General features: G+C 39.5%; 1 protein-coding gene and 1 long non-coding RNA gene across 5 annotated transcripts; one reads left to right on the forward strand and one right to left on the reverse strand.

Moving 5' to 3' along the window:
- The first annotated feature begins 57 nt into the window (after window positions 1-57).
- LOC112575542 (E3 ubiquitin-protein ligase Midline-1-like) lies at window positions 58-15,000 on the forward strand. Of its 4 annotated transcripts, none has more exons than XM_025257482.1 (6): window positions 58-1,981; window positions 2,282-2,437; window positions 4,377-4,506; window positions 11,483-12,582; window positions 13,241-13,502; window positions 13,838-15,000. In XM_025257482.1, the coding sequence occupies exons 3-6, from the start codon at window positions 4,467-4,469 to the stop codon at window positions 13,930-13,932; spliced, it is 1,497 nt and encodes a 498-aa protein (XP_025113267.1). In that variant the 5' UTR covers window positions 58-1,981; window positions 2,282-2,437; window positions 4,377-4,466; the 3' UTR covers window positions 13,933-15,000. The 4 variants fall into 4 exon arrangements, with proteins under 4 accessions (XP_025113267.1, XP_025113269.1, XP_025113270.1 ...); XM_025257484.1 differs by having other exon boundaries at window positions 58-454; XM_025257485.1 differs by having other exon boundaries at window positions 58-2,437; window positions 13,841-15,000.
- Window positions 3,059-4,324, reverse strand: LOC112575546. Its single transcript, XR_003101665.1, has 2 exons — window positions 3,491-4,324; window positions 3,059-3,230 (listed from the first exon to the last, which is right to left on the reverse strand). It is a non-coding gene; the product is annotated as an uncharacterized LOC112575546 (long non-coding RNA).
- Window positions 15,001-15,765: the final 765 nt, after the last annotated feature.

The raw sequence follows: 15,765 nt of genomic DNA on the forward strand, positions 1-15,765 counted from the left end.
CCACCCTCTCGTCAGGCCTGGTTCTAGCCGGAATTATCAATCGTGAGGATAGTAACTTTCTATAAACCCTATCTATAAACCAAAAGTAAAGAAATAAAGCACAAACTCTACGTTTTGACAATGTGTTGTAATATAAGTGAATGTAAGAACGCGACAAAATCTTTCTTTTAATATTTTAATAATTTAAATTTTATAAATTTCACTCTCATTTTTTTTTTTTTTTTTTACTGAACACGCAACATTCCGGTAGTGAATGCGATGTACATCGAAAAACGAAACTAGAGATAACCCTTAATCGGAAATACCCACAGCACGGTCACGTGACTTTTGAATTCCCTCGCTTGGTTTAAACTCCTCAGTGGTCTTCGACTAAGTATTCGTACTGGACATATCTCTGAACCCTTCACCCTGTCTTCACTGAAAGGCTGATAACTTGAAACCTTCCGACAAGAACGTGAGTTGTCTATTCGTATTTTGTTTTTATTTAACATCTCAAGGCGTTCGCCCACCTGTCCAATTATCCGAGTGCGTGAGTATTGCTACAAACACGTGACTTGGTATAGTGTAGCATTTGTAGTTAAAGAATATTATGATTTAGCTAATCTGTGTTTGTGTTGAAAGACTTCAGTTTTTTCATTATTTACTGGTGCTAAAAATGATCGCAAACAACAACATTCGTGACACACGATCCTAGGAAGTTCGCGAATGTAAAGGGTCGCTACTCTGCAAAAGAATGCTTCGAATTTTCGTGCTTACTTCCCTTACTAGTAGCTGGGGATCGACATCGAGTAACCGCGGTAAAAGGAAAAAATATTGTGATCCAATTGCTTTTGTGGTTCTATATGAGTACAATATTGCAGTACCTTACCAAAGTTAAAAAATTATGTCTGCCAGAAAATATACAAGAACGAAGACACAAAGTATTCGGGTATGTTGTTCCTAAACTCTTCCTCATTTTCCAAAAAGGGTTCTAAAAGATAAAGTTACAAAGAAATGAGAGAAGCTCTTTTGCTGTATGCTTTATTGTCCTATAGTATAATTTGTTTTAGTCTGGCATTTTTAAGCGGGTTCTCATAGGAAGTGGCAAAAGTCTGACAATTTTCTTGCTTCCCTGCTTTCATTGACAACTACTTAAGAAGAATTTTAGTCCATTAAGCAGTTTGACTTTGTAAACATTTAAAACAAAGCAGAATAACTCTTGTAGTATTTGTAAAAAAAAAAAAAAAGCTAGACAAATTTAGTTTCTTAACTATTACTAAATTTTTTTCATTTTACGGAGCCAGGATGAAATCGTAATTTTTGAAAAGGATTAATACAGTTCCCTCAAGTAGATTACTACTAATTACATTTTAAATATTATTTGTTACAACTTTATCTTATATATATATTGTGTTTGCCTGTGTGTGTTGCGTCTATGAACTTTAGGGTATGTGTAAGTACTGAGATTATTTTAGAATGCTACTTTGTGCCTGGATATATCTATCTATATATAAATAGGGAGTTACATTTTGATTTCTTTCCTATAACAATAATAAAGAAATCCAGACTATTTCTGTCTTCCACTCACTGATAGTACTCAAGGCAACTGCCGAGATATCTAATGACAAAGGCGAGCCTGTGAATTGAAAATAGAGTCTTTTATAAGCTGATTCGTGTACTTCTTTCACGAAATTTAATTGCAAGAGAGCAAAAGATATCAATGGCTTAAGAAGAATCAAATAGTTGAAGTTTCTGTATTTATGTGAAGAGAGACTTTCTACACAAAGCTAGTTTCACTCTGGAATATTTTATTGCAGACAGTAATTTGGACAAGAATTTCTGTTGACTTATTTTGTCTTCTTTATTCATGTGACCCCATGGCACAACACCATGTTAAGGACTATCCTTGTTTTTGTATCATTGTCGCCCCGATCCACAACAGATCATCGCTTCAGTCCTCATCCCGGACCGGCCAGTCATCGGGCTTGTCAGACAGGACATGGTAAAGGTTGTGTCAGAATGTCTGCTGCCGATATCTGACACTGTGTGAGTGGGAGAGAGAGAGTGAAACAAAGAGATTGTGTGTTTGTGTTATTATTTTACTCACTCCCTTATCAATTTATTCCATATTCATGGCCTGTTAGTGTAAAGGATGGAGAGCCAGATTACGTGTTTGCATTCCGCGCTATACGAGCATCACGAGTTTTATTTTTATCTTTGATGATATCGGGTGTCTTTACTGCAATAGCTCAATATACACCCACCACTTTTAATATTACTTATATCTTCGATTTCGTTTCAGATGCTGAAGTACTAAGCCTACCTGCTGTAGGAGAAAGTAGGGGGCGGCCCTTCCTTTTCATCCCTTAAACACGTGAGGTGGTCGGGACGTCAGCGTGGTGTCGGGTGTCTGGGGTGGGTACACGTACCATCAGAGGGCAGACCTACGAGATTGGAGGTGGGGTGGAGCTTTAGTGTAACATGAATGGGTGGGAATAGGAGTGTGGACTGGTTGTCTTCTATCCTCGTGTGTATAAGAGAAGTACTTTCTACGCAACGCACACGAGAGAGAACAACGGCTACGAGAAACAATATTTGTTACAGCCAGTACTCACACGTCTTACACCATCGTCCGGCTCGATCGTTTTGAGGACACTCATTATTATTTCTAGTGGTAATATAGAGGAAAGGGGCGTTAACTGTGGTCAGAGGACGAAACGAATACCAAGTGCACTACCAAGTTCAGAGGGCCGCGTGGTGGTTTTAATGTCAACAGACTGTCATAGATGAGCTGTCATACATTATACCTCACTAACATCATTCTCTAAGACTAAACCTCATAGTTGACCTGCAAAAACTTTTGCGGATCTGAGTAGGTTCAGTAAAGGAACAGGACAGACAGAAGAGGAATGTGTGAAATGAGCATCACCAGACGACAGGTCAAGTCAGTCAACGTCACGACATACCGTGAAAAGTCACGTGACAAAGCAGACAATTAGTTCCAAACCAACAGTACACACCCTCCAACATTCAACATGTCCAACTCATTCAAGGATAAAATCAGTCCAACACAATATTAGTCAAGATGGATAACTCTTATATTGACATTTTCAGTTCATCATGTCTTCATCACAGACACCGTTGCCTATATTATTCACTGTCGACAGTTGCTGTCAACAAAGCCGTTGCCGCCTGCTCGGTGTCGTTGGCAAAAACATGAGAACTCCTCCAGGATATTCGTATTTTGCTGTCTGCACACAAACACATGAGAAAGTAACTCTATGCATCGGTTATTTCAATAAATTGGAAATTGTTTCTGACATTTAGTTCTTCTGTCATCATTTTACAGTAATCTCACAACTCATTCTTAAAACCTTCATGTCCTTGTAGGGTATTTCAAGAGAAGCCATTACTAAATAAATGTTTAAAAGCTGTTCATATTTTGTTGTAATTATATGATAAATATTCACAAAGTGCTTACAATCAAGATTTGTTGAGGTCTAATACTTACCTTGTGCTATCATCAATTCGGACTGAGGTGTTTTCTCTCACGACCCCTCCACACATCTACCGGCCTCTCTTCAGACTCATCATCCGCGTTGTCCGTCCCAGTAATGGTTGGTTTTCTCCCTGTCGTGCCAACTCGAATAAGTTGCGCTTAGCATCACGCCGTACCGGACTCGTGAAACGTATTTCACAATATCTCCCGCCGAAGCCTGACACACATCTACATCGAATTTTATAAACACTAGGGGTGTCAGTTCTGATTAAATATACCATGCCCCCGTTGTAGCAGCGAAACTCGTCATCAGTCCCCAGCATCGACGGCAACGCCAGCAGCAGCAGCAGTGCGACAAGTGCAGCACGACTAGCGCCGCACGACACTGACCTAGGACTGCAGCTCGCTTTTAAAGTGGGGTTAGTAGGACTCATATTGGTCTTGGACACTTGTCAGGACTGTAGGAGTTCTTTAGAGATCATACAATATCTTAGACCTTGGACTAGTTGTAGGAAGGTCTGTTGACATCAACACCACCACGTGGCCCTTTCAACGAGCTAGTGCACTTGGTAATTGTTTCGTTTTCTGACAACAGTCGCCCCTTTTACTCTATATTACCACTAGAGATAATAACGAGTGTCCTCCAGACGATTGAGCCTGATGATAGACGGGGTTATCAGTGTGAGTACTGGCTGTAACAATTACTGCTTCTCGGTGCCGTTGTTCCCTCTCGTGTGCGTTGGGTAGAAATTTCGTCTCTTATATACGCGAGCAGAGAGGACCCCAGTCCACCCTCCTATTCCCACCTATTCATGTTACAGTACAGCTACACCCCACCTCCAATCTCGTAGGCCTGCCCTCTGCTCTCACTTTCCAACAAATCCTTTCAATTCTTCAGGTCCAACGGTGGATGGTACTTGTGGATGGTACTGGTACCCCAGACACCCGACCCCACGCTGATGTCCCGACCACCTCACATGTTTGAAGGATGGAATGGAGGGGCCGCCCCCAACCTTCTCTGACAGCAGGTAGGCGTAACAGTCCGAGAGTAGCTGCAGTAACGATGGACACACGATAATTAGCTTTTATTTTTTCCCATTCTTTATTGTGTTTTATTTTCATCAGAAGCTGTCAGACAAGATCGACTCCCATTTCTACACAGCGATCCAGTGGCGCAACGGTTAGCGCCTGCCACCAATACAGTGAAAGTTGGCTGCCCAGAGTTCATTTCTCGTCTCGGGCACGCTGTTCTTTCTCTGCACGTGGCTTCTGTTTACAAGCCTGGCCGCCTTGCCGTAATATAGCCTCAGTTGCTGACACGGTGTAAAACACCAATTCCCCCCTCCCATTTTTATACCTCCACACCCTCCCGCAACACACCCACACACACACCTAGATGAGGCAGCCTTATAGTTTATACGCAGTCTTTGTCCTGAAGGTCCTGCTGTCACAGATGCTGTTGTCAATTTGTGGAATTTATTTCAAGTTTTACACAGCATTCAATTAGTAATACCCAGTTCATGCCTCATGTATGGGTTCAACCCAAGTTCATTTGTTTGTTTGTTTTTTGGTGTTTTATGCCATGCCAGCAACTAAGGCTATATCATGGCAATAAAAAAGTTTTTATGTTTAAAAGTTTCAGGGTAAATTTTCTCCAGTTATTTAACTTAAAATCAGACCACGATAATAAGTTAACTAGATGTTAAAGAAACAAATGTGGTGTAAAATGGGTGGTGGAGCCCAAAAAGGCCGCCAACAAACCAGAAATTAAATGAGATATATCAGACTTAAATTTGTTGTAAAAGTCGTATCCTTATTAAAACACCACAAATAGCTGCCGATGGGATGGACCTAAATAAAACATATAATGAATTTACTGTATAAAATTGTTGACGAATGGTCTGAAGTTTTGGACAGTTTATGAGAAGCTGTACAACGTTAAGATGTCCCCCACACCAGGGGCAACCTGGTGGTTGTTCCCCTCGCAAGAGATATCCTTGCGTGGCATATGTGTGTCCTGTCTTTAGTCTTGTTAGGACTACCTCCTCCCGCCTTGTGGTATGGCACAAAGGTGGGCGGTCAGAAAGACAGGGAAGAGTGGCGAATAATTTATTCTGACAGAGGGTGTTCCAGAGGTTTTGCCATAAAGTCAGTATGTAGGTTGTAAGTAAAGTTTTACAGTCAGATGAAATAAGGAACTGTATTTTACCAGGGGACTGACATGCAGCCTTAGCAGCCTGGTCTGCTCGAACATTGCCTGGAATGCCAGAATGGCCAGGAGCCCAGATAAAGACAATGTTCTTATTTCGTTCGATAAGTGCTGCATTAATTTTATGAATCTTGACCACAAGGGGGTGGTCAGATTCATTTGAAATAAGAGCTTGGAGAGCAGAAAGAGAGTCTGAGATTATCAGAAAGTTGTGCTCCGATGAGCGGTGAGCATGCTGCAAGGCAAGCATGATAGCATAAAGTTCTGCTGCCGTTGTGGTTGGCAGGATGGAACTGCTGCCGCAGCGACTGGGCCACCACTTGGGATTTTGGAGCCATCTGTAAAGATTGAACAGAATTTAGGATAATCAGAAATAAGTTTACGAAAGTGTTGAAGATAGATGGGGTCACTAGTGTTCCCTTTTTTGAAAGTTGTAAGATCAAAGCGAATCTCAGGAACAGGAAGAATCCAAGGAGGAGTTGTTTGTGGAGGTAAAGGCTCTACCTGATTGATATCTACTCCGGCAGCTTGAAGATGAGGTGCTACTCGGAGTGAAAGAGGCTTTTGCTCCTTGGTACGAATGGCATGCAGGGCAGCACGCTGAGGTCTGAAGACAGCACGATACGCAGGATTCCCAGGATGGGATTTTAAGCGACAGACATAGGATAGCATGAATTTCAAACGACGGAGAGAAAGTGGAGGCTCACCAGCTTCTGCGTACAAACTTTGTACAGGAGTGGTGCAAAAGGCACCCAGACAGATGCGGAGCCCTTGATGATGAATTGGATCGAGAATATTAAGGTAGGACTCTCGAGCAGAGCCATAGATAATGGATCCGTAGTCTAGCTTTGAGCGGATCAGGGCACGGTAGAGACGCAGCAGAACCGTGCGATCCGCTCCCCAGCTGACATGGCCAACTACTCTAAGAATGTCCAAGGCTTTCTGACAAGATAGGCGTAGAGATTTGATATGAGGTAGAAAGGACAGTTTACGGTCAAAGATGACCCCAAGAAATTTAACCTCTTGGACCACCTTGAGTATCGTGCCTTTGACAGTGATAGAAGGATTTGGAAACATACCTCTCAGTTTGCAAAAGTGGATGCATACTGACTTCGTAGGAGAAAAATTGAAGCCGTTTTCTGTCACCCACTTTTGTACTGCATTTACGCACAGCTGAGGCCGGCGTTCGAGGCATGGAAGGGAACGGCCTCGTATGCAGATAGCGAAGTCATCTACATACAAAGAGGCCTCTAAACCTGGACAGACTGATTTCAAGATTGAGTCGATTTTGATGTTGAAAATAGTTGGAGAAAGAATGCTGCCCTGAGGGACGCCCATTTCCTGTTCCTGAGGATCAGACAGTATAGACCCTACTCTGACTTGGAAATGGCGGTGTGAAAGAAAATTCTCGATGAAGAGTGGCATACCACCCCGGAAGCATGGAGGTCTAACAGAATACCCCGCTTCCAGGTAGTGACGTATGCCCTCTCTAAATCAAAGAACACCCCTAGAACATGTTCTTTGCCGACAAAAGCGTCCCTGACAAAGGTTTCAAAACGGACCAAATGGTCCAGGGTGCTGCGGCGTTTTCTGAAGCCACATTGCAGGTTGGAGAGGAGACTCTGAGATTCGAGGTACCAGGTAAGGCGAGCATTTACCATGCGTTCTAGAGTTTTACATAGACAACTAGTGAGAGCGATAGGGCGGTAAGAATTTGGATCAGAGGTATCCTTACCAGGTTTTGGAATGGGTATAACGACTGCCTCTCTCCACGAGGGGGGGGGGGGAAACAGCCGGATACCCAAATAAAGTTGAAGATATCTAGAAGGAGAAGGAGAGAAGTCTGTGGGAGATGTGTTAGTAGCTGATAGGAAATATTGTCAGGACCCGGTGCAGAATCCTTGCACTTTTGAAGGGCCTGTTGTAGTTCAGGAAGAAAGAAAGGTAGGTTGTACTTTTCTGAGTTGTCTGAAGAAAAGTCACAACCCAAAGATTCTTGGACAGATTTTAAGCGTTGAAAATCTGAAGAGTAGTGTGAAGAGGAGGAATTATGAGCAAAGGTGGATGCAAAGGAATTTGCGACATCCTGTACCTCTGTGAGAATAGAGTCTCCAACCCGCAGATGGCCTATTGACTCAGCCTGAAATCTTCCCTTTATCTTCCTTATGGCCACCCACACCGCTTGAGAAGTGGTACGGGAGGATAATGAGGACACAAATCAGGGTTATTGAGAACCTAAGGTCAAGCCCAGTCATCATCTGTATGAGTGTAAGAACAGTTGACAGGCAGCATGTATGTACGAGGACCAGCATGACTGAAATATCAACTTACATGTTTGTTGGCTGTCTGTACTTTGCATGATCACATCCAAGCTCAATTCCTCAAAGTTTGTGTTGGCTTGATGTTGTTGTATTTTATGCTCAGGTGTGAAAAAAATTGCGTTAGTGTGTGATGCAGAAGCGAGAATATTGTGGCGGGAAGGTGACAATGAGAATGTACACTGACTGAAAAGAGCTAAATTTTCACCCACTTTCTTTGGAAATAATTGTACATAAAATTCCTAGTTTACAACTTTGCTTTGAGGTGTATCTCGTTTTTTCGTTCTAAAATTATATTTAAAAAACCAAATCATTTCTGTCTTCCACTCACTGATGGCGTTCAAAGCAACTGCCGAAATATCTGATGGCAAAGCCGAGCCTGTGAACTGCAAATAGATTCTTTGAAAAGATGATTCATGAACTTCCATCTACTGTATCTGGATATTTTATAAATTTGAAGGTGTCCTCGAATTTGCGAAACTGTTCAAAACGCAATGAAAATTGCTCAGCAGTTGTGTTAATTATCTCTAAAAACAACCTTTTCTGAGATTCTTTGCAAGTAGTTTCATGAATTTCTAAACCTAGGCGTTTTCAGAATCTGCAAAATGGCGTGAGCTAAGGAGAACTCTTTCAAAAACGAGATTTGTCTTGTTCAAAATTTTATTATGCGCTATGATGCTATGTCATATGATACCCAAGTTAATAAAAGTAATATGAAAAAATTATGTGGAATATGATCCAACATCACTTTTTAAATATTATTTACAGTTTTCTGAAAAAAATTGAAGGCTATTACTTATGATAATTGAAATTTTTAAAAATCCATCAGCGTCGTCGCGTGCCGCACAAAATCGTTTCTCGTGCCATAGGTTCATCATCCCTGGTGTAAAGCATGGAGAGTCTGACCACGTGATATCATTCCGCACTGTACGAGCATCACGAGTATTATTTTTATCTTTGATGATACCCGGTGTCTTTATAGCGATAGTTCAATATACAGCCAGCATATTAAATATCATCTTTTAAAATTACTTATGATATCTTCGATTTCCTTCCAGATGGCGCTTGATTGAATTTTTAGAAATAAAACCTTTTATAGGATTCTGGAGTTTACATTTTAAGAAATATAAGATCTTTTTCATAGCAGCTGAAATGTATATGAAGTGAGTCATAATAATACAGTATATAATGATGGCAGTGCTAGGCAGGCTGGGAGAGAACTCTTGCAAGAGTGCTAAGACACTTTCCTGAACTACTGCTGACCAAACATGGCTGACTGATTGTAAAGTTGATAAGTTTGTATGGCCTGTACAATGATGCGTGAGCACATGCAGATAAATTCACAAGGGAAAAATGTTGTTTGTTTTTTTTTCGTTGAAATTCCTGCGCTCGAACCTTTAGTTACTCTTTTTTTTTCATCAGTCCCCTGAAGTTTCGACTTACAGAAATTCGACTGTACATGCTTTGGTTTCTATGATTGCCCAACTACATCGCTATAATCTCAGGAGCTTTATAAGGTGTAGGTTTAAAAGCAGTTATATTTTCTGCACTGTCTCTCAAATATAATCTTGTTCTAGCCGGAATTATCAATCGTGAGGATAGTAACTTTCTATAAGCTCTATCTATAAACCGAGAGTAAAGAAATAAAGCACAAATTCTACGTTTTGACAATGTGTTGTAATATAAGTGAATGTAAGAACGCGAAAAAATCTTTCTTTTAATAATTTAATAATTTAAATTTTATAAATTTCACTCTCATTTTTTTTACTGAACACACAACATTCGGGTAGTGAATGCGATGTACATCGAAAAACGAAACTAGAGATAACCCTTAATCGGAAATACCCACAGCACGGTCACGTGACTTTTGAATTCCCTCGCTTGGTTTAAACTCCTCAGTCGTCTTCGACTAAGTATTCGTACTGGACATATCTCTGAAGCCTTCACCCTGTCTTCACTGAAAGGCTGATAACTTGAAACCTTCCGACAAGAACGAGAGTTGTCTATTCGTATTTTGTTTTTTTTTAATTAATTTCTCAAAGCGTTCGCCCACCTGTCCAATTATCCGAGTGCGTGAGTATTGCTACAAACACGTGACTTGGTATAGTGTAGCATTTGTAGTTAAAGAATATTATGATTTACCTAATCTGTTTTTGTGTTGAAAGACTTCAGTTTTTTATTATTTACTGGTGCTAAAAATGATCGCAAACAACAACATTCGTGACACACAATCCTAGGAAGTTCGCGAATATAAAGGGTCGCTACTCTGCAAAAGAATGCTTCGAATTTTTCGTGCTTACTTCCCTTACTAATAGCTGGGGATCGAGATCGAGTAACCGCGGTAAAAGGAAAAAATATTGTGATCCAATTGCTTTTGTGGTTCTATATGAGTACAGTATTGTAGGAAGTTCGCGAATATAAAGGGTCGCTACTCTGCAAAAGAATGCTTCGAATTTTCGTGCTTACTTCCCTTTGTAGAAGCTGGGGATCGACATCGAGTAACCGCAGTAAAAGGAAAAAATATTGTGATCCAGTTGCTTTTTGTGGTTCTATATGAGTACAGTATTGCAGTACCTTACCAAAGTTAAAAAATTATGTCTGCCAGAAAATATACAAGAACGAAGACACAAAGTATTCGGGTATGTTGTTTCTAGACTTCCTCATTTTCCAAAAAGGGTTCTAAAAGATAAAGTTACAAAGAAATGAGAGAAGATCTTTTGCTGTATGCTTTATTGTCCTATAGTATAATTTGTTTTAGTCTGGCATTTTTAAGCGGGTTCTCATAGGAAGCGGCAAAAGTCTGACAATTTTCTTGCTTCCCTGCTTTCATTGACAACTACTTAAGAAGAATTTTAGTCCATTAAGCAGTTTGACTTTGTAAACATTTAAAACAAAGCAGAATAACTCTTGTAGTATTTGTAAAAAAAAAAAAAAAGCTAGACAAATTTAGTTTCTTAACTATTACTAAATTTTTTCTATTTTACGGAGCCAGGCTGAAATCGTAATTTTTGAAAAGGAGTAATACAGTTCCCTCAAGTAGATTATTACTAATCACATTTTAAATATTATTTGTTACAATTTTATCTTATATATATATATTGTGTTTGCCTGTGTGTGTTGCGTCTATGAACTTTAGAGTATGTGTAAGTACTGAGGAGATTATTTTAGAATGCTACTTTGTGCCTGGTGTTGCTCTATGTAATCTAACTCAACTTTACCAAAATTCAGACACGTTTGAATACTTGTTATAAACCTAATTAAAATTTTAAAATTCTACAGTCATGAAGACCAGTTTCTCAATGACTAGATTAATTCTGTAACAACTTTAGTTATTTATGTCTTTATTTTCTGTCACCTAAATTCTCTCTTATATTGCATGAAAATGTTTTTATTTATTATATCATTTTTTTATTGATTATTCTTTGCTGTCATCATTTAACCATATAACTACAAATTGTTAAACATTTTCTTTATAAGATCTGCATTCCAAAATGGCCACACCATGTTCTCAGCCAAAGGAAACAGAATGTCCAGTGTGCATGGATTACTTCACAAAACCAAAGATTTTACCTTGTGGTCATCTTCTGTGCCAAGGGTGCGTTATTCAGTGGATGGACTCAAACCCACCAGCGGGTTGCCCGACATGTAGATATCCTATCACAGAGCCTCAGGAGAATTTACATCAAAACTCAGCTGTTGTTGCCAATGCCTTACCTACAGACTATGTAATGAAGGCGCTGGTGGAGTGCTCCGTGGTGTTGTCAAAGCCACGCATTTGTTGTGCGTGTGATGGGGTGAAGGCTGTTTCCATCTGCATGCAGTGCCAGGATATGATGTGTTCATCGTGTGCGGAGATACACAAGAAGATGTCCATCAGCCGCAGTCACGATGTGGAGAGTCTCAGCACTGTGACACCTGAACGTCTGGCTTACAGCTGCCCCGCACTGTGTGCTGACCATGGTGACCAGCAATTTCTCTATTGCGTCCAACATAACCTCGCTCTCTGCCCGTCTTGTAATATACTACAGCACACAGAATGCACAGAGTTAAAAAATCTTCAAGACCAGGTGAAATCAGCTGCCCGTTACCTAAATGATGTAATCAATGCCATTTCCGAAGCAGAGCATAAACTGGAGCAAGCTATCGATCATGTGGACTCCAATCTCCAGAAAGTAAATGTCGATGAAGAAGAAGACATGGCCCAGCTGGACACAATATTTGACCACCTGACAAACGTGATGGAGGTTTGTCGTAACAAACTAAAGGACAGGACTTGTGGTGAACATTCCAGAGTCAAATCCTCACTAAGGGACAATAAAACCATTTTAGAAAGTCGTCTGGGGATACTGAAGTCTCACACACATTTAGCGACTCGTGCCAGACAGGTGGCAGTAGGTCCTGTGCTGATAGCCGCAAGCAAGGCTCTGACACACAGGGTCAACAGCCTTGACCTTACCGTGAACCTGAATGAACACCTGGTTGAAAGTCCGGTGCCCACTGCAGTGAGGTGTAAAGAGGTGATCATGGGGATAGAAGAAGAACTACAAATGTTGGGAGACCAGATGTCAAAGCCCCTGGTAAATTGGAAATTTTTTTTTTTTTTTACTTTTTGGTGTGCCGCTATAACAGGCCTGGTGTACAAAATAATGCAGAATGATAGCAGCAGACAAGAAATGAAGGAAATATTTTAAGATAAATATGCATTTTATTTATATAAGTCCGTTACAATTCCTTCACTTTAAACGCTTAAGGAACTCTTTCATCTATATGTGTACTTTCAATTGTTTCAAAAAGTGTTTTGAAATGTAAATTTAGAGAGAACTCTTGATTGACGCCGGAATTTGTTAATAGCATTCATAGTGTGTGAAAAAATGAAGAAATTATGTCAGAACCTATCTTTTGTAATGTCAGAATTACGATTGGAAATAAGCCAATTACATGTAAGAGATGGATACATAAAGATATATATATACTTAATGAGACACTCATTAGAGGAAAGAGGAAACTTTCTATCATATCAAGCTGTTAAATATAGATATGATGTTAACATTAACTTTGTGTTTTTTACTGGTTGCACATACTCCTTGAGAGTGTGAGCATACGCTATACAAATCCATCATCATTATTATTATCTCCACTGAAATATTCAGGCTCCTCTAGATGAATCTATATAATTATATACACTTATATAAAATTTTTATACTGGAATGGTATCGTTTGTCTGTATATCTGTAGAGCATAGCCAGTTCTACACTTGACATTGGTCTCATGGCACCACGCGATCAGCCAAGCAGTAGTTACCACACTAGAGCAACCAGACCTGCTTTATTGTTGCAAAACACCTCTGGCCCTGTGGAAGCTACTCCTGCCATGTTACAACATCCAGCCAGCCACGATGACCACATCAGTGACAGTAGCGGTGACCGGGAGCGGAGGACTCGGCCATTTCGTATACGTTCTGGTCAGAGGGCGAGCATCACCGGCGGGCCTTTCAGAGGTTTGTATCTCGCCACTCATCCGAATATATTTTGTTTTCAATCGAAGGAACTTGAAAACACATCTACTACACTGTAACATCGACAATCAGTGCAAACACATTATTACTTATTCTTTTTCCAAAATTCTAGACAAGAGATACAGTTGTCTCACTTTGTGTTCTTTATGTAAGTATGTGGTGATTTGGGGGAAGTATGTGTGCATGTGTGAGAGAGAGAGACCAAAGACACTCTTTTATTTGTTTGTAGATGTGTTTGGAAGTATCCTGACGTGTTTGTGCACTATGTAGTCGGTATTAAATGTATTAAAATAAATTTCACTCTTTGCCAAACTCAGCAGGGAGCACAGGTACTGTCACCTACACGAGAAAGCGCAAAGCTAAAGTGCAGATGGACAATTCAGGGACAACGATCACTGTTTGCAAGGTTTGACGGACAAGTCGTACCTAACTGCTGAGAGACATGTTCACTGTTCAGTTCAGCTTGTGACCAACTGCCCGTGTTGAAGAGTCTTCACAAGCCTGCGAGTTGTGTGAGATGATCTGTCATTTAGCGACAATTAATAGTTCGGTGAAAGCAAATCACATCCAAAATGTTATGTCAGATAATTTTATTGCAAGTTAGGGACGAGGTAATTATTTTTAATATTCCTGCAAGCGATACTTTGCAATTTAGTTATAAATCGCTCACATTTCATTGGAAAATAGTTGATGACAAAACGCGTAAACTAAATGATGAAAGTACAATGTATTATGGGTGACAAAAATATAGAAACTTCCTTTGTATAATCGGCTAACAGACGATTATATCTTAAAGCATGATTATCTAAGCTTAAATGTGAATGTACAAAGCCCTTAAGGGGAGGGCAAGACGAGAATTATATGAAGGTTAGTATGTTAGGTGTACAATCTTGTGATTAACTCTTTTGTTCTGTGGTTTTTCATTGTTGCTTTTGTAACTGTTTTTCTGTTGGAACTAAGTGAGAGTAGACTGTTTTTTGACACTCATTCGTTACACAATGGACAAGGTCCAAGTCTTTTTTTGAACTCACAAGTCTTCAGGGTGAGAAGTTTAACACTTTTTGATGGGATGTAACTTATGTAGATAATGTCTGCAGCTTTGGGGAATAGACCTACATCAATGGTTGGCTGTAAGAAAACAACCGGAAGAACTCAATGCTGCTCTCTTTGCTAATCTCAAGGACTTCTATCGGTTTTTTAAAATATTTTTTAAGCAATACATTTTTATGATTTCTACTATCGCCTACTAACAGGTTTTATTTGTTCAATACTCAGTATTCACAGCCTTAACGATCGAGTTATCAATATCGTTTATATATTTTTGTAAGTTAAACCAGATATTTGTATATTCAAGATTGCTCTTTATTTTGTGTCATGAAATATATTATATAATAGTTAACCATTGGCCAGACGTACAACTCACTGTAACTCGCTTTTGCAAAAAGTATCTTTCTGTCCAGAAATACAAGCATGTCAAAAACCTTGTTGTCATGGTTATAAATGGAGCGATTGCCAAACGATTGCCTATAAGTGGAGAACACATGCTACTTGCTTGAAAGTGTGTTTTTTTGTTCTCCATACGCAAAAGCTACAACGTTCGCGTGTGTGTGTGTGTGTGCAAAATTAGTATCACATTAATTACTTGTAAGCTTACTCAGTTGATTAAGCATTTAAATTTCAGGTCTAATATAAAATTAAAAAAAAGGTCTGCCTGTAAATGTATAAATAATGTAGAGCAATTACAGTTTTACCTTTCTATCCACTTATCATTATTATTATTATAATAAAAAGTTTCCGTACCATCCATATAGAGATACGTTATGATTATGAGTTCATCGTATATTTCAAATAATTATGTTAAAATCCTGCAAACTTTGGAAGTAGTTTTGGTACATTAATAATAAAAAGTGTAGTGCTTAAAACAAGTTTTGATACTTGAATAATACAATGTAATGTTATAGTGTCAATAATAGTGTAGACGTGAATGGGTTTTTTTCTGACGGCTGAAGTTTAATTCTTTCTTGTAGATGTTGCCACATTTAAGATTATGCTTACAGTACTTGTAAATATATGTTTTTCACATTTTGTTTGGGATAAACTTTTACCATATACAGAAGTTACAAGTAAATGATTTGAACAAGGTATGAGATTTGTAAGGGGAAGGATGCAAATACTCTGACAGCCCCCAATCAATCCTAATGATAAGGCACTTCAGTGAATAGTACACAAGGACGTGTTATAGAGC

This window comes from Pomacea canaliculata, linkage group LG11, assembly GCF_003073045.1.
Source record: "Pomacea canaliculata isolate SZHN2017 linkage group LG11, ASM307304v1, whole genome shotgun sequence".
Classification (NCBI taxonomy): Eukaryota; Metazoa; Mollusca; class Gastropoda; order Architaenioglossa; family Ampullariidae; genus Pomacea; species Pomacea canaliculata.